The 18,969-nt window shown below is 40.8% G+C and overlaps 2 protein-coding genes and 1 non-coding gene across 3 annotated transcripts in view; 2 read left to right on the top strand and 1 right to left on the bottom strand.

Annotated features, from left to right (window-relative positions):
- Positions 1–18,969, top strand: part of LOC140294513 (protein NLRC3-like) — a 1,060,349-nt gene that overhangs the window by 1,019,153 nt on the left and 22,227 nt on the right. The window lies entirely within an intron of this gene.
- On the bottom strand, positions 1,961–2,079 carry LOC140315722 (5S ribosomal RNA). The gene has a single exon (XR_011917284.1). It is a non-coding gene; the product is annotated as a 5S ribosomal RNA (ribosomal RNA).
- Positions 13,862–18,969, top strand: part of LOC140313857 (uncharacterized) — a 75,522-nt gene continuing 70,414 nt past the window's right edge. Inside the window, exon 1 of the mRNA XM_072392212.1 lies at positions 13,862–14,666. Within this exon, the coding sequence (XP_072248313.1) occupies positions 13,877–14,666 (790 nt within the window). The 5' untranslated portion in view covers positions 13,862–13,876. The remainder of the gene's footprint in view (positions 14,667–18,969) is intronic.

Genomic DNA, 18,969 nt, shown 5'->3' with positions numbered 1-18,969 from the left:
AAGAAGATGAGTGAATGAGGTTAGTCAGTTGTCAAGTCACAGCAGAGTGTGTGAGTGACCAATTCCAAAGAGAGGGCTTCAATTGGTTAATGTTGAAAAAGTGGAACATTCAGCTGAGAGGGTCTGTGCTATTTGCCTTCTCACCTCTGGGTGTCACTAATTGAATCTATTTGGTTTCTTCTTGCATATTCATTTGCAATGCATATATTTTTCCATGCTCTCCATTTGGAATTTGGACACAGAAGCCAAAGGAGAAGGAAACAGGAAAAACAATCCCATGGTAACAATCAGCGACAAGGAGAACTACTCAAAAGCCTGCACAATTAACCCGGTGCCCACCCATGGGCCAACCAATCATCCAATCAAGGAGCAGCAATTTCTGCTGGCCGGGATCTGAGCGCCAACTCCATGCGGTGCGCACAAGTTGGTACTGATTTAGGAAAAAGAGGATTGTACAATTTTACTCCTTGGTATGGATACTCTTTCAAAAAAGTCCAAAAAATAAAATATGTGGTTGATAAAACTGTGTGACTCAGTCCTTCAACGCAAAAGGCAGGCAAAGGAAAATCAGCTGTCCTCTGCATCTAATCATAGGAGAAAGGCCGTAACTACCATAGAGGACACCGAGGTCGTGTCCTCTGTATTTGTAATTTTTTTTTTGTTGCTTAAATTGTGGTGATTTTATATTTGAAGAGCCAAGAGTAGCGCTGTTTAATAAAACAGTGGCTCAGTTTGGGCAGACGTGCTGCGCGTCATCAACAACATGCACTGTCGCTATGGTAACTACCACACAAGTCGGACTTTGATGTTGTTACCGTTAGTGAGTCAGTCAGTCACACCAGTCACTGAAAGAGGAGCACATCAAGCTAAACATGTAGGTGGAGAGCAGTTTAAGTGGTAGATGACTGTGAGAAAAAATGCATTTTAATGTGGAGATATTTTTATTGCAGCCCAGCGTCCTACTCGGATAGCAAGGAAACATGAATCAAAGTTTAATTTGTATATATTATCCCTCTGTCCCAGGACAGTTCATTCCTTTTTATTCCTAATCCATGACTTGATGAAATTCATTCTCCAGTTTTACATTGTAACTCATTTGCAAATCATTTAGGATGAGGCTAAAAACAAATAAACCTAAAAGTCATTATGATGTTGTTTTTGTTCCTTTAAGACTCTGAAAATGGCCAGATTTAAATAATGGAATTAAATAAATTTCCAGGGGAGCCCCTGAACCCGACTAGAAGTTCTGACTCATGACCTCAGTATTTTTGGGCCTCTGCATCTAAAACCTCACTCAGGTAAAAGAATCAAAGTGTCATCAGCAACATTTACTAACACTTCCACCAGTAAAAGTATTTATTCTGCAGAGCAGCTCTCAGTGTTTGCTGTTAGATATAAAGTTGCCTGTTTGACAGTTTAAAGTGGCTGCACGTGCACTTTTTCTATCTGGCCTCAGTAAATCTCTGTAATTTATTCATTTGTGTTTGGAAAACATTGGAAACTTTATTTCTGAGCCCACATCAGTGGGTTCTGGTTGTTTACACATAGATGAGGAGACAGTTCAGTGTGTGAGGATAAAAGCAGAGGAGAACCTGGGACATCTGAGCAGATCTGGGATCAGCACCTTGGATATCAGCAGGGATTCTTAGGAAGGAAGGAAATGGGATGAATCTGCAGACTGCAGGAAGATCTGTTAACAGTCTGCAGACTAATGTGAGACAATAATATTTGTGTGTGTTTGGTATCCAGAAGAATTGAGACAGATGAAGTCACTGTGAGCTGAGCAGTGCTGGAAGATGATATGACAGAGTGACCTAAATGAGGTTTATGTGTGCGCTCATTTCCAGTCTTTGACAAAGATTGAAAAGTGAATTTATTTGAGTGATTTCCTTCCTGATGTGAAGTATGTCATGAAGCTGTCCGTGTTGAGTGAGCAGCAGCGCCTCCTGCAGGTGTAAAAAGATTACAGCACCTGGTATTCCCAGGCGGTCTCCCATCCAAGTACTAACCAGGCCCGACCCTGCTTAGCTTCCGAGATCGGACGAGATCGGGCGTGTTCAGGGTGGTATGGCCGTAAGCGAGATAATCAGTGACAAATCAGCTTTTTATAGATGCTGAAACAACATCTATTACTGTGTTCTGACTTCTAAAATATAATGTAACTGTTTAAAAATGAGCAATTTGTGATGATTTCATCTAACTAAGCAGCCTCAGTCTCTCTGTGTGACGCTGAACACAAAACTACACACAGGGAACAGAAGAGGTCGACAGATACTAAGTTATCTGAGAGTCTCACTTTCAGCTGCAGAGAACCAACACGAGAGAGAAGAACATGTGCAGGATCAGCATCAGCCTCTCAAGCCAATTAGGTGAAAAAATAAAAGAAACATATGGTTCAAGCAGCTATATAATATATATTTGTTACGGTGACTTTTGCGTACGGCCACACCACCCTGAACACGCACGATCTCGAAAGCTAAGCAGGGGGCCTGGTTAGTATTTGGATGGGAGACCGCCTGGGAATACCAGGTGCTGTAAGCTTTTTCTCTTCTCTCTACAACCTGCATGTCTTTTGTTGCAACGTCTGATCACCCTGTGACACATGAGGAAGTTGGTCATCTTCAGCTGCTGCTGCTTTGTTGGCAGACACGAAGTGATCTGAGAGTCTCAGTTTCAACTGCAGGTAATAATCACATCAGGGATTAAGATGTGCCCACTACATATCATTCTTTCTCGGCAATTATTTGGTTACATAGAGGAACTGTATGATTCCAGTACCGATATAATGCACATTGTTCACAGATATTGTTGCTTACGGCCACACCACCCTGAATATGCCCGACCTCGTCTGATCTCGGAAGCCAAGGAAGACACACTTCACATCCACAATCAAATCAATTCACCAGAAAGCTTCTTTTTTTAAACAAATTCTCCAGAAACTGGAAGTGATCAATGCTGGATCATCACTGGAATCACACAGTCTTAAAGTGGAGCTTCTTCTTCTTATGTTTCTATGCAGCTGAACACTCACATCATGATGATGACTGACGTGTGTAGAAATCCTGCTCTTCAGCACATTTCATTTCTCATCCAACGAGGTTTAAAGTTCCCATTTTTCAGCTTTGATGCTGCTTCCACATCTCTTATTGTCTGTAATGCAGCTTCAGCTGTTTTGTCTGTTTTGTTTGTCTGGTGATCAGTCACCTTCCTGCTGGTTCATTTTGGATGATTTAACCTGAAGGAGAAACTATTTATAGCTGTGGCTGGCTGCCTAAAGCTACTTCACAGGTCTGTGAGTGTGCTTCACAGCTATAAAAACACTAGAAGCTCTATACTGGACGCAGGAATCACTTGGAATATCTTTGAATCCTTCACAACATATTCAGCCTTCGGTATAACTCCAAGGGCAAAGGAAATCACATGTTGGACATATATAACCTTATGTGCGATCCAAGAAAGCAATCATTCATAAAATTAAAACCACTCAATTCATTTCACTAAAGGGTGAAATGAATAACTAACTATCCAGTTACATGCTGAGAAACCTTTGGTCACATCAATGCTAATTTTATACATCACATCAGGTCCAATTTCCATACACTGACGTAATGATAGGAGGGTAGTGTTATGTCTCTGTGACTGTTTTGCATTCTTTGTCCTGTTCTGTGTTTCTGTCTTAGCTTTAGGTCTGTCATGTCCTCACCTTTTTCCTCAGTTCCCTCTGGTCTGGTCATCAGCTGCACTCACTCACCAATCACCCTCCACAGTATTTAGTCTCCCAGTTGTCATTCACTCATTGTCAAATCCTCGCCGTCTCTCATGTTTAAGTCAAGTAGTTATTTATGTCAGTTGGGTTTTTGTTTGTTCCTAAGGTTTTGTTTGGTCAGTTTAGGTTTTTTGGGATTCCCCCAAAAGATATTTAGGAATAAATCCAGTTTTACATTTATAATCTCCATTTGGGTCCTCTCCCCTCACCTCCATGCCACCCTACGTGACAGGTAGTTTTAATGTTGTGGCTGACTGGTGTACAGAACATATAGATTAGTGGTCATCCCATTCTGGGGATCCAGATTTCCAAAGACCAAACCCCAAAAATGTATAATTACTTTAGGATCGGGCAGATGAACGTATGAAAAGGTTTGAGATAATATGTGATTTCAAAAATCTGTCCTTTACCACGAGAGGCCTCACCACCATTTGAACAATTCAATTCAATTCAATTTTATTTATATAGCGCCAAATTACAACAATTGTCATCTCAAGGCACTTAAATAATATAGTCCAATTCAAGCCAATTGGAATTCAATTCATTGTAATCATAATGCAATTAATTCATATAGAGCCAATTCAAAATAATATCCTAGCTAAGGAAACCAACAGATTGCACTGAAACTTGTCTTCAGTCTAATCTCCCGTCCTGAGCGTGCCTGTGGCGACTGTGGAAAGGAACGACTCCCTTTTAACAGGAAGAAACCTCTGGCAGAACCAGACTCAGGAAGGGTGGCCATCCGCCTCGACCAGCTGGGGTTTGAGAAGACAGAAAAGAGGGGGGAAAAACACCATAACACCATTCAAAGGATACCTGTTGGAACAGGGAAACATAGGTTAATAACCACAATAATGTCACATGTACATAAAATCATTTGAGAAATTAAACAGGGGGAAAAAGAGAGCAAAGTAAGGAAAGATGTGACAGATGAGGTCCCCCAGCAGTCTAAGCATAGCAGCTTAACTATGGGATGTTTCAGGATTACCTGAGCCATCCATAACTATAAGCTTTATCAAAAAGGAAAGTTTTAAGCCTAATCTTAAAACTGATTTTAGCAATATAACGAAGGTGAAAGAAGGCAGTCTTAGAAACCAGTTTTGTATGTGTGTCAAATGATAAATTCTGGTCAAAAATAACTCCAAGTTCCCTCACTGTAGAACTAGAAGCCAAGGAAATACCACCTAGAGTAACTATATAACTAGACAAGTTCTCCCTGAAGCGCTCAGGTCCAAAGAGAACAACTTCAGTTTTGTCTGAATTTAAAAGCAGACAGTTCTGAGTCATCCAGGTCTTTATGTCTTTAAGACAGGCTTGTAGTCTGACCAACCTATTGGTTTCATCTGGTTTCATAGATAAGTACAGCTGAGTATCATTAGCATAACAATGGAAATTTATGCCATGCTGTCTAATAATGTTACCTAATGGAAGCATGTATAAAGTAAAAAGAATCGGTCCAAGCACAGAACCCTGAGGAACTCCATGACTTACTCCAATGTGTAAATAGTGGGACTTTCACAGTACCCCTGGCATAACCGGGTAAAAGTCCAAGATCTCCCTTCAAACTAAAAAGCAAACCAAAATTGGCTATCAGGGTGCACTGGCGCAGAGAAAAATGCATTAGACAAGTCAACCACTGAGAAAAACTGTGCATCTGATGGAATTTGAGACAAAATAGTGTGTGGATTGGGCACAGTAGGAGCACGTGGCTGAACTGCAGCATTCACCGCTTGGAGGTCCTGTACAAAACGCCATTCATCTGGCTGGCCAGCATCTTTAATCTTTTTAACAGGAAACAATGGAGTGCGCACAGGTGAATTTTCACAAGGAACAATAACGCCTGTTTTCTGAAAAGATTGAAAAACAGGTTTAATCCCTTTAATTGCTTCAGGCTTCAAAGGGTATTGTTTTTTACATGGACAAAAGTCTGATTTAGGGGTGACAATTACTGGTTCACAGCCTTTTATCAACCCCACATCATATTTGCTCTTAGCCCAAAGATCATTGGGCACTTCAGCCAACATGGGTATCGAAGACAAATCTGTTTCAGACAAAAAACATGCTTCAAAATGTGATTCTGTGGTAGGAATTAATTCCACAGTTCTTTGACAATGCATTGTAGTCAAAAAAGGTTTTTTTGTATGCTGACAATCGTTCAGAAAACATCAAATTTGGATCAGCAGGGGAAACGGTCCAATCCGTTTCTTTCTGACATGTAGCAACAAACTCTCCCACACCTTGTCAATGCCAATGTGTAGGTTTGGCCAAGGAAATGTGAGGGCGAGTACCACAAACATTAAAAAAATCGAATTGCTCTGGAGTGAGCGACACAGCCAATAAAGTAGGCGCACATATTTTTTCACTTCTTCTCATAGTCATTGTCAGGCCCCAAAGAAATGTGTGATGTGCAGTGCAAATCAGCAGGTTGCATGAAATCAGAAAGGGGTGAAACTAACGCTTTTGCTTCTTCCACTAGTTGTTGTGAAAAAGGAGAGCTGGTTTCCACTTAACTTTGGAGGACAATCAAACTCCCCTGAAATCACTACTCTGAGGAACTCCATGACTTACTCCAATGTGTGAGGAAGATTCTTCATTTACAAGAACAAACTGGAATCTATCAGATAAATATGACTTAAACCAGCCTAATGCAGTTCCTTTAATCCCAATAACATGTTCAAGTCTCTGTAACAGAATGCTGTGATAGATCGAATCAAATGAAGCACTGAGATCCAACAGGACAAGCACAGAAACAAGTCCGCTATCAGAGGCTAAGAGGAGATCATTGGTAACTTTCACCAGTGCTGTTTCTGTGCTATGATGCACTCTGAATCCTGACTGAAACTCTTCAAACAGATTATTTCTATGTAAATGATCACTAAGTTGAGCTGCAACTATTTTTTCAAGAACTTTAGACGAAAAAGGGAGATAGGATATAGGTCGATAATTAGCCAACACTTCTGAATCAAGAGTAGGTTTTTTAAGTAAAGGTTTAATTACTCTTCATCTACTCTGTCACCCCACAGAAGTGCAGGAGAGGACATTTTGGTTTGACTCAAAAAGGACTTTTTAAGTAAGTGTTGTTTTTCAGGCGGTTTGTCTTTCAGGCTTTTATAAACTACAGTGATGTCATGTCCTTTGATGACATGTTTCCATTGTGATGTCATGCAGAACTGTGAGGTCATAATCAGTGATGACATCACTTCTTGTGATGTCAGCAGCGATGGTGCTCTGTTCTCAGTCACCAGTCATCACGTGTGCTGTTCTGCTCTCTTTTTCAGCTTTATGATCTTAACTGTAAATAATATGCAGCACATGTTCATAGAGCCCAGGCAATGGTGGGAAACATGGATTGTATGAATGCTGCGTGAAATGTAAATGAAAACAGAAGCAGTGACCTGCAGATCCTTTATATATATGTGATAACTGAATCTGAATGTATCAGTGTCCAGGTCAGTAATAATGTATTTATTGTATGTTACGGTGCTCACAGCTGCTTTCTTCACACCTCACCTGGAAGTATCTTTGAAGCTGCTTTGTATGTTGTCTACACTGACTGTGAAGCAAAAGTAACACAACAGCCACATCTTCAGGCTGTTCTCAGTGTTTCCAGCACAATCATTCAGCTGTTTTCATGCATCAACATAATACAGTAATAACAGTGTAGTTATGGTTGTTTCTATTCAGAGCTGCTTACAAGCAGAATGGGATTATTTCTATGTGTCAACATACAGTGTATAACATCATTTCTAGTAAAAATCTGACTTTGAAAGATGTTAAAATGACAGAATCAGCATGTAAATGATAAAGTGTCTTCCTGTGGATGTTCTCAGATATGTACAGTATGAACACTGTGATCCTTTCCCACATGTCCCAGTATGTTTGATTGTGTTCCAAGTGAGGGTCAGACTGGAGAAAGTGTCATGAAGCTGTCACCCTTAAACAATCAATAAAAGCTCTGAATACAAAAGCATTTCAGTGTCATCTCTATAAGTAATGATGAAAGAAGCAAAAGCTTCAGCTGCACCTCCTGAGCTCTACTTTCCATATTGTCTACACTGACTGTGAATCAAAAGCAGCACAACAGCCACATCTTCAGCTTGTTGTTGAAAAGCTGTTCTGACAACATTCACAGCCCAATAAGCAGCACAGTGACAGCAGTGTAGTTGTGTTTGTGGGTCAGAGGAAATATCATGTTCCAGCCAATCAGGAGCCAGCAAACTCCACCTGGAACACACACTGTCACACTGACCTTCATCTGTCTGTCTGTGTCTCTCCAGCGCTGGTTGCCATGGCAGCACAGCTGATTCAGGACCAGTGAACACTGACCAGGAGAGTTGGTCAAAGTGTCTCCTTCAGCTGTGGAACTGACCAGTGTGATGAAAACTGGATATACTGGTACCAGAAGAAAGAAGCAGAAACATTCACAGTGATTCTGGATATTAATAAAGATAGTGGTGATGTTTATAAAGGTTATGGTCATCCTCAGAAAGATGATTTCTCAGCTGTGAATAAACAAAATGGCTGTGAGAGAGCAGTAAACCACAGCCCAGGTTCACATATTTCACCTCCATCTCAGACAGAGTCACAAACATACTGAGCTGAGGGAGTTTCTTCCTCACTGCTGTCTTTATTTATTTAAACTTTGAAGGTTCAAAGATAAAAACTGTGAACATTTCAAAGATTTGTTCTGGAAAATGATCCAAATGAAACTTCAATTCACCATAAATAAAAGCAAGACATTTTAAAGACATTTATTGAATACTGAATGTTTTCATTCAAATGTCCAGATAAATATGAATCTGCTGCTTTGAGCTGCTGTTGGAATAAAGTCCATTCCTCCTTTAAAAAGTTTAATGAGCTCTTCATGAAAACACTTCCAGCAGCACTTGTTGTTTAACAGCTTTCAGCAGATTTCACCTCATCATTTCACTTTATTCCATTTTAAAAGACAGATATTGGACTGATCTCAGGTCAGGATTTTGTCCTTCTAGCAGCAGTTTATCAGGATGCTGATTTTGTTGGACAGATGTTCATCAGTTTCCTGTGGATGTTCCTGCTTCCCAGAGGATGAATCCAGAGTGCACTGAGACTGAGGCAGGAGCAGGAAAACTTCCTAAATTCATGTGAAGTCTTTGTACCACATTACAGCTCAGAAACAGAACACATGCACAGTGAGGGCATGATGCTCAACGCGTTTCTCAAAGCATTTACACAAGGACATTCATTATGTGCTGACAGTGATATGATTTCCTTCCCCTGACACTGAAATAACAATCATCTTTAAGGGATTTCATGTCACTTTTAGATCCATCAGCTCCACAGTTTTATATCTCTACATGTTAAGTATAAGGCAGCTTTCACAGCGAGCTATGTGGCAAATATCTGGAAACAACTGAGACTAACAGCCTGAAACATCCAGTTTCTACAAAGATAGCTCATATACACAGTTCTGTTGGAATGTTTCTGTACAGTCATCATGGACATTCATGTCATTTCCATTTAGTCATTTAGCAGATGCTTTGATCCAAAGTGACTCACAGGTGAGGAAACAACATCCCAGTGCAGTCAGGCATACCTCTCATTTCCCTGTATTTGTGTCCATCCTCCAGACTCCTGTGGATCCTTTTTACCTCACGCTAAAAAAGCCAATATCACAGACGGAGAAAAGTTAGATCATGAGAGAGAAAAAAACTCTTGAAACATTCTGTGAACAAAGCAAGGAGGTCAATAAATAAGTCTACACCTCATTACAGTGGTTAATATTTCTGCCTGAATACGTTTTTGTTTGCATCTGTGTGGTTGTGGACATATTTGATCTAAGGGAACTTCAGATTGAAACCTCGCCAGTGAAGAACTGAATGTAGCACAACGTGTTGGTGTAAAAGACCACTCTGATGCTTAGAAGTCCATACTCCCACCAACTAGTTTAAAGCTGAATCATCCTTTCAGATGAGAGATGAAACGTCTTCAAGAACCAAGAAGAAGAAGAAGTTGCCCTTATTCAGGCTCTTACCCACAAAGTGTCACCGTGAGGAGCCCCCTTTCCAATCAGTAAACCTTCTTCTAAAAAAGTAGCCCTGAACAGCTGCCTCCAGCTCCTCTGAGGGACACACCTCCTGAACTGGTCATTGACACGGAAATAAAAAGGCTGCAGACAGACCAAAACTCCTGCATTGGAGATGAACCCTCTGTGTAATGCTTCTCACAGTTCATGAAAGAATATTATAAAATAACAATGATTTTAACCATCTGTAATTATACTGGGGCAGCTGTTTATCTGAAGTGTTGCATATGTCACTGTGATCTATGTTATTAATGTCCAAAGACATGTGAGCTGTGTTTAGATTTAGCCAAAAGCTGAAGTGGAGAAGAAGATCTTGGAATAAAGAAAGAGGAAAGGATGATGCACAGTTTTTACAGTAATGAATGACACACAGTGGTTCCAACGGCGCCCTGGAGCTGTTCACATCTGGTCTTAACGTGATCAGAAAAGTGAACTAAGTACATCTGTGAACACGTTCAACAAAGATTCAGCAGCTCCTTTCTCCACCACTCAGCCAAATTTGATAGTTCTTGTGATGGGAGATTTCAACTCATGTAACCTCTCCCAGGAACTGACGAGCTCCAAACAGCTGGTGACATGCGCCATGCAGGACAGCAACACACTGGACCACTTCTACTCCACCATAAAACCCTCATACCGCTCCATCCCCCACGCTGCCCTTGGACACTCCGACCACTGCATCATACAGATGGTCCCCACATACAGGCAGCAACTGAGAAGGGCCAAACCATCCAGGACTACAGTAAGGAGGTGGACTCCAGAGGCAAGGGACATGCTTCAGGACTGCATGGAGTCTTAGCCCCGGAAAGAGTAGGCGTACAGAGAGCCTATCCCAGCGGTCATTGGGCGAGAGGTGGGGTACACCCTGGACAGGTCCAGGTAATCAATAGTTTTTGGTTTTAATCGATTCCTTTTCTTTGACACCACTTATCCAGCATTTGAAAACACAAAGTGCTGAAGTCATCAAGAACAAAAGTCAACATGTAAAAATTGTGATAGCACATCTGTAACATTGTAATGACTTACCTTGGCTGGGTGCAGCTCCAGTTTCCTCTTTATTCTCATGCAGGGCACGGTAATGCCTCAGCATTGATGAGGTGTTCTTATTGTACCCCAACTCCTTGGAACACAGTAAACACCTCACCTATGAATACATTAAGAAACAGTGAAAAATACAGTTCTATAAGCAAACCTAATGCATCTGAAATATGTCACATTTAGCTTATCTTATTAGGAGATATCAAATGAAAATGTTCCCACACGGGGGAAATCCTCCTCCTCCAAGCTGGCTCCATCCTCTTACATGTCGTTCTCTACTCACTCTCCTCAATCTAAAAACTATCTCTGTCTCACTTAACTCCCCAAACTATCTCCAAACTATATTAACGCTATCGAAATTCTAGTATCCAAACAATCAAAATTCAAAACCTGAACTGACCGCAGCTCTCCATCAAAAACCCACATTTTAAATGGAGACTGAGGGGTTTATATGTCTGTCAATACTCTCGGCAAAATCTGAACCGCTTCCTGAAGCAGTCACGTGGTACTTTCGAGCAGCGAGACTTCTGAGGTCATCATTCGACGAAATTAATCAAGCCGCCCCCTCCATTACTCCAAACACGCTTCGAAGCCTCAGCAGATTTCGGAACATCACTACAGGAATCTGCATGCAGGTGAGTCCAGAAAAGAATACATGTAGCGGTCAAATATTTGCAGACATGTCTTCAAAGTACTTTGTATCATTGGTTTGATTCCTGCACCTGGACACGGGCAGTCAGAACATGTACTAAAGAGTAAAAAAGTTCAAATAACCTGGCTGCTATACACAGTTAGCATGTCATGCTAATGCTAATACAAAACCGTTTTTTTTTTTAGCTGTGTGTGAAACATACTTCTGGGCCCTTTTCTTCCTCTTTTCTTACCTTTTTGGACAGTTTTCTGTCCATCTAGACCATCTTGTGGTCATCCATGTGACTCCATCCCGCCCACGTCTTTAGTTAAAATGGAGCTAAAATTATCTTTATTAGGAGCTGATACTCTGATCTGACCACAACACAAGATCACTTTTTACTCTTCAACTGGATACATAAGTTTCCCAATTCAGATAATTTCAGAATCAAAATAAAGGAGATTGCAGATTATTTGGGTTGAAAAACATTTTTAAGTGTCAGAGTTTCCTTCATCTCAAACTTTAGGTTTCACTAAAGCAGCTTTCTGGAATGAATCACTGGTCGAGCACTTCTGATGCCAGAAAAATACTCCTTTATATTTAAATGACGGCCTCAGAATGGTCCACTTCATGTTGTTCTTCAGAGTGTCTCAGATCAGTCAGACAGCTCCTGCTGACGTGCTGTTAGCCACACAGAACTAGATCATTTCCCCACTGAAACATCACATCTTCTCAGTTTCAAGCCTCAGTCCAGACTGAAGCTCCCTGAGTGCTGAACCGTGGGCTTCAGAGTTTAACCTGTGACAAATCTGAGATTACTCTGTTACTTTCCTGGATCCCTGAGAGCTTCTGGAAATGAGAACAAATTTAGAAACAGAGAAAATCTGAACTTCAGTCTTTGGGATGATATTGGGACCCTTTCCTCAAACAGTATCATTGTCTTAATGTAGTAAAATGATTTAAGTTGATCATGTTACACTGACTCAGATGAGATTTATGGGATATTTCACACAGTGGGTGTCGTTCTACAGAGTATATTATTAAATTTTTTTCTGAATTTGATCAAAAAGCTCCAAATATTTTGAACTATGGGTCTTTAAAGAACCATTTTAAAGTTCTCAGGGATTTAAATAAAAACCACAGCAACAAGTTTAATGAAATGTGACTAGATGGTTAAAAACTGTCCAGAAAGGTTATCAAGAGAAGAAGAAAAGTGGGTGTGGTTTGACATGCTGCACGCCACAGCTGGATCTTATTGTATGTACTGACAGTTGCAGACAGAGTCCATCAGTCGGAGGACCCGGACCAGAATGGAGCAGCAGAACCAGGATTTGAACCCTTCCACTAGGAACAGAGCCGGCTCATCCTCTGGTTCACCTGGGCTACAGGTCAGTGTGGAGGATATTAAAGATACGAGGACGAGTGTCGAGGCTCCGTGCATCCTCTGCTCATTCTGCTTTTGAATCAAATGTGAAAAGTGTCAGCAAAGTGTTTCCTGGTTTCATCTCCTCTCTCTGATACAGATGTGCTTAGACTGAACATGTGCTGCAAGCTGAATGATCTGCTGGAAGAACATTTTTCTGGCTCTCAGACTTCAGATTTGAGAGGTTCAGGAGCTAATCTTCATTATTTGTGTTTAAAGTCTCTGGATTACATGAATTAAACCTGGTGGTAGTAATACTTCTGGGTCTTTAATTGTTAAATTACAAGTTTTGTAGATCTCTCTACCTCAGTGTAAAGAGTCATTTTAAAGAGAAACAAAGGTTGAGTTAAAACTGTTTCCCTGATAGCTGTTGAGCTCAATGGCTGCAGACCTATGGGCTGTAAGCTGGAACAAAGGGTTAGTGTAAAGAATGTCATGTATTACCACCACAGTTACTTTTATTCATTTAAACCAGTGGTCATCAACCTTTTTCAGGCCAGCCTCTACATGGTGTTTAATTGAACAACTTGGGCAAGACTGTGCTTCCTTATATCAATTAGAAATATTGTAGCAGTTCCTTATCAGAATTTCATCATGACAAAAAATAATTGGTAAAAGAGAAAAAAAAGCAAGAGTTTAGTCTTTAAAAACCTGAACGTGTGCAGAGCCGTCAGAGCATTGTGCTGATAGCCGGGGGCACTTATAAACGCACTCTCAGCGTTCACGTTTGATTTGAGATATTGAGACCTCTGTAGCTCGGTCTGTCCAGGTCCAGTTAGAATATGTTGGTTGGCGTAGGTGAGGTTAGAGAAATATTTTGTGTGAACTTCAAATGGATCTAAGTCTTCTTCCTCTCTGTCATTGCAGAAACAAGCCAAAGAGGGATCCACATTATACTGCTGTAAGGACTGTGGGGAAGTTTTCAAAAGATCATCTCATCTGAAGTATCATCAGATGCTTCATACTGGAGAGAAACCTTACAGCTGTGGTCAGTGTGGGGCAGCTTTCACTGCACTAAGTAATCTGAATAGGCACCAACGTATTCACACAGGAGAGAAACCTTACAGCTGTGGTCAGTGTGGGGCAGCTTTCACTCAATTATCTAATCTAAAGTTGCATCAACGTATTCACACAGGAGAGAAACCTTACAGCTGTGGTCAGTGTGGGGCAGCTTTCACTGCACTAGGTAATCTGAAGAGGCACCAACGTATTCACACAGGAGAGAAACCTTACAGCTGTGGTCAGTGTGGAGCAGCTTTCACTGCATTATCTACTCTAAAGATGCACCAACGTATTCACACAGGAGAGAAACCTTACAGCTGTGGTCAGTGTGGAGCAGCTTTCACTGCATTATCTAGTCTAAAGAGACACCAACATATTCACACAGGAGAGAAACCATACAGCTGTGGTCAGTGTGGGGCAGCTTTCACTCAATTATCTAATCTAAAGATGCACCAACATATTCACACAGGAGAGAAACCTTACAGCTGTGGTCAGTGTGGAGCAGCTTTCACTCAATTATCTAATCTAAAGTTGCACCAACGTATTCACACAGGAGAGAAACCTTACAGCTGTGGTCAATGTGGGGCAGCTTTCACTGCACTAAGTAATCTGAAGAGGCACCAACGTATTCACACAGGAGAGAAACCTTACAGCTGTGGTCAGTGTGGAGCAGCTTTCACTCAATTATCTAATCTAAAGTTGCACCAACGTATTCATACAGGGGAGAAACCTTACAGCTGTGGTCAGTGTGGAGCAGCTTTCACTGCATTATATAGTCTTAAGAGACACCATTGTACTCGCACTGCAGATAAATGATAGGTTGAAATCAACAACATATTTTACGGCATATAAGAAAACATTCACCTGGGAGCAGCAACAGGAACTACCAATCACAAGCCTTTCCTTTGTTCAGATTAAATATCTTCTTTGTGGATTACCACCTTCTTTTGTCAGGACTTTTGGTCTGAATGTTCTTTGAGTAGCAGATGTTTGAAGAAAGATTGAAAGTGCTTCATTATTACAATAATTTATTGTGATTGTTTTAACTGGACAGATCTCCCACCGTTCAAGACAAACATGGCATCATTTGTGAGTTGATGAACAGATCAATATGCAATCTGTTTGTTAGTAGGAACATGTTTTCTTCTGTTATACTGAACATATGTTTTCTTTAGTCAAGATTCACAAAGTAGCTTTGCACCAACTGTGCGTATTTATGTAAACATACAACATCTGTAGAAGCAATATATAATTTTAGTTTGATGTTAAGTATAGCTTTGCACTTGTCTGTATTTCATTCTTCTGCATTTTATTAAAGGTCAGATGTCAACATTTCTCATGCTTTTCATGTTCTTGCTACATAGATACTTTTGAAGAAAATGTGTGTTTGGTTACGAAGGAAAGTTGACCCTTATCATCTTTCCCAAAGACCCAGAAATCTTTAACGCAATCTGAAAAAGGCTTGGATTTGTTCCCTGTACTCTCCAGACAGCTGTTCGATTGTCATGACTGAAGCTGAAAGTTAAGGCTGTTCCAACACTGAAAGGGCACAAAACTCAACTTCAAGCTGTGAAACTGTTTCAAAGGAGTCTGTACAACATATCAGGAAGCTGACACTGACAGCTGACAGTTGTCTGAGTTCAAAAAATGATACTATCGCTATTTATGTTTCCTACTACGAGATCACTAGCCACACAAGGTTATGAGACATTCAGTAAAACAAGGCTTAGACAGAAGCTGAAATACGATAGATAGGAGGCCTTCTCCATTGCAGTGTCCCTTGACCCTGCAAGATCTTCTATACTTTCTTTTTCTCATAGTATAACTTCACGATATTTTTCTAACATTTCCCTCCTGTTTATACTAGAGGAAAAGAGGGTGTAAATTCAGTATAGATTCATACATACACATGCAGTTTTTTGTTTTTTTTTCAAACTTTGCATCACCTTTTATATTTTCTACTTCATTGTTTTAACACTTCAGGGAGATTTCCTTTAAACAGATCATTGAGAATTTACTCGGGTTCACGCAAGGCACTACTTTGCGCTTTAAACGTCATCTGCATCCTCGTATCCATCATCCTCATGTAGCTCGTCGTTATCATCCCTCTCTACCTGTCTAACAAGTCTTTGGAACAGTCCTCTCAAGAATGGGACCTAATTGTTCAGCAATGCCTTGTAGATCTAATTTATCCAATCAACATTCTTTTTTATTGTTGCCCACCAGAGAAGAAAAGATTCAAAACCTGAAGCAACTTGATTTCTAACTTTAATGAAATCTGGGACTCCTCAGAACCCCTATGCTATCCAGGTACACTCTGTTGTCAAATGAACCCCCAGGCACAGTAACACTTGAGACGTCGCAGCTTCTCTGGAGAGAGTTTGTTACCCAAGGCCTTAAAGTTGCCCTTAGGGAACAGATGGAAAGGCATCAGTAGTTGGGTTATTGTGCAGCTGCCCTGCCATTAGATGAGAAGATGGCCCTCAGTTTCATATCCTCATACAGCCACCACAACAACCACAGGTTGGGCCTGGTTAGTACTTGGATGGGAGACCGCCTGGGAATACCAGGAGCTGTAAGCTTTTAAGCTTCTCGAGGCTTATGCAGTTGTGTATGTGGAGAGGAGCACCTGGGAGAGAACACGCCCCTGGGGGAGGCCGGTGCTGATGGTCTGTGGTCATATTTATTTTCTTCAGGATAACTTCTATTAAATGGAACAAACTATCCATCCTTCCATTTGCTTTACATGGTTACAGGGACATGGTTAGAGCTTCTAGTGTTTTTATAGCTGTGAAGCACACTCACAGACCTGTACAGTGGCTTTAGGCAGCCAGCCACAATTATAAATAGTTTCTCCTTCAGGTTAAATCCTCCAAAATGAACCAGCAGGAAGGTGACTGATCACCAGACCAACAAAACAGACAAAACAGCTGAAGCTGCATTACAGACAATAAGAGATGTGGAAGCAGCATCAAAGCTGAAAAATGGGAACTTTAAACCTCATTGGATGTGAAATGAAATGTGCTGAAGAGCAGGATTTCTACACATGTCAGTCATCATCATGATGTGAGTGTTCAGCTGCATAGAAACAGAAGAAGAAGAAGCTCCACTTTAAGACTGTGTGATTCCAGTGATGATCCAGCATTGATCACTTCCAGTTTCTGGAGAATTTGTTGGAAAAAAAGAAGCTTTCTGGTGAATTGATTTGATTGTGGATGTGAAGTGTGCCAGCGCCCCCTGCAGGTTATAGAGAGAAGAGAAAAACCTTACAGCTGGTATTCCCAGGTGGTCTCCCGTCCAAGTCCTAACCAGGACCAACCCTGCTTAGCTCAGACAAAGATTAAGATTCCTCAGATCAGATAATGATCCAAACACTCTCGCATTAGCTCTCTGATCTCAGTTAGACTTCCTGGTTGAATAAAGGTGATGATGTGAGGTTCAGTTAGCTTTGCATTCACAGAGCTGTTGAAATTCCCCTTAAACAGGTTACTTTGGACTTTTAGACCAAAAAAGTACATTTCAGAACCTGTACTTTTTAAGTTGAAGCAGAACTTTTATTTTTGACAAAGTATTTTAGGTAAATTTTTACAAAAGTATATGTGCCTCTACTTAAAAAGAGGTTCTGTGTACTTTAGCAGCCCCTGAAGGAGAGTCAGAAATCATCAGTCACACCTGAACACACCTGAGACAGCCCTACAGAAAGCACAGACGTGTTCATGAGTGGAATTTAGAGGTTGGATCATTCAGATAGAACAGCAGTACAAAGTTCAGACTTTGTTGTTCAGTAACTTGGAGATGTGTTTTAGCTCCACTGGTCAGACAGCTTCTATCAGTCCTGCCTCCATCACAGGTGGACTCTGCTCTGACTGGTTCCAGGAAGCAGCTCACCTGCGTCTCAGTCTATCGAGCAGAGACTCTTCTCCTTCTTTAGCTCTGAACAATCTGTAAGTTCAAACTTTCCTGTTTGTTTCTGCTCTGTAATGTTGGAGAACATGTTCACTTCTTATTTCAGAGCAAACTTTGATCAGTTTGTGTTTGAAAACAAATATAGATGATTATCAGATTATTGATTAACTGGAATCAATCAACATGATGATCAGCTGATGGTTTTTTGTTTGTTTGTTTCCTTCTCAAACAAACTGCTTCATGTTTTTATTTCCTGGAATCAAAGTGTCGTCTCCACCTTTAAAGTCAGAAAGAGCAGCTTCCTGTCAGACCTTCCGTTATGAAGCTGTGATGCAGTGTATGTATGAAGGTGTTTAGTGTTCATTGTGGTTCAGTCTTTTCACTTCCTGCATTGTGCTGCAGGATCCAGTTGGACCAATCACAACCTGCAGTGTGGGATTCTGCTGCTCTTTCAGTCAGACTTCACATTCAGACTGAAATCATTCTTTAAATCATCCTTTAGTTTCTGTTGTTGATATTTATTCATTACATTCAGAGCACAAATGCTGCTGTTTTTCAGGTGTCTGCAGGAGAAGAAACTCTGAAGTGTCTAAAAGTCAGTTTAGAGGAGATGTTAAAGATCAGGGACTGCATTCATAAAAATTCTGTAAAGAGCTGCTCCTGGTGATGAAAATCTAACCAAATTCTTAGAATGGTTGAGAATGAAAGAGTAGATCCTACAAAAGATAAAAGTTATTCAGCAACATGTTAACCCTTAAAAGGAAGGAGGATTTGAGTTGATGTCAGGGGCGTCACTAGGTCTTAAGGACGGGGGGGCTTAGCCCCCAGAGAGGAACAGGATGTGAGTGAACGTAGCGCACAAGCACAAAACTTCACAAACAGCTATCAAAGGCTGAGAAACTATTCATTATTATTATTTCAGTCTGTTTTTTTAAATACAGTACAACAACTATCACAGGTTTGCACAGTAACAGCATATTTACAGCATTAACAAGAAAAAAAAATGGCTCCAATTGCGAGTTACTTGGTTGATGGAAGCAAAGAATGCCGTCTGTTTTTAAAGGCTGGCACATGGCTCTATCACTCTGCTGTGACTCAGAGGCTGAAGCTCGTCTTTTTCAATTGACATTGTTTGACAC

This window comes from Leuresthes tenuis, unplaced genomic scaffold, assembly GCF_036924035.1.
Source record: "Leuresthes tenuis unplaced genomic scaffold, fLeuTen1.0.hap1 SCAF_1, whole genome shotgun sequence".
Lineage (NCBI taxonomy): Eukaryota > Metazoa > Chordata > Actinopteri > Atheriniformes > Atherinopsidae > Leuresthes > Leuresthes tenuis.
The sequence above is the reverse complement of the archived record's forward strand: the minus strand, read 5'-3'. Positions and strand labels throughout refer to the sequence as shown.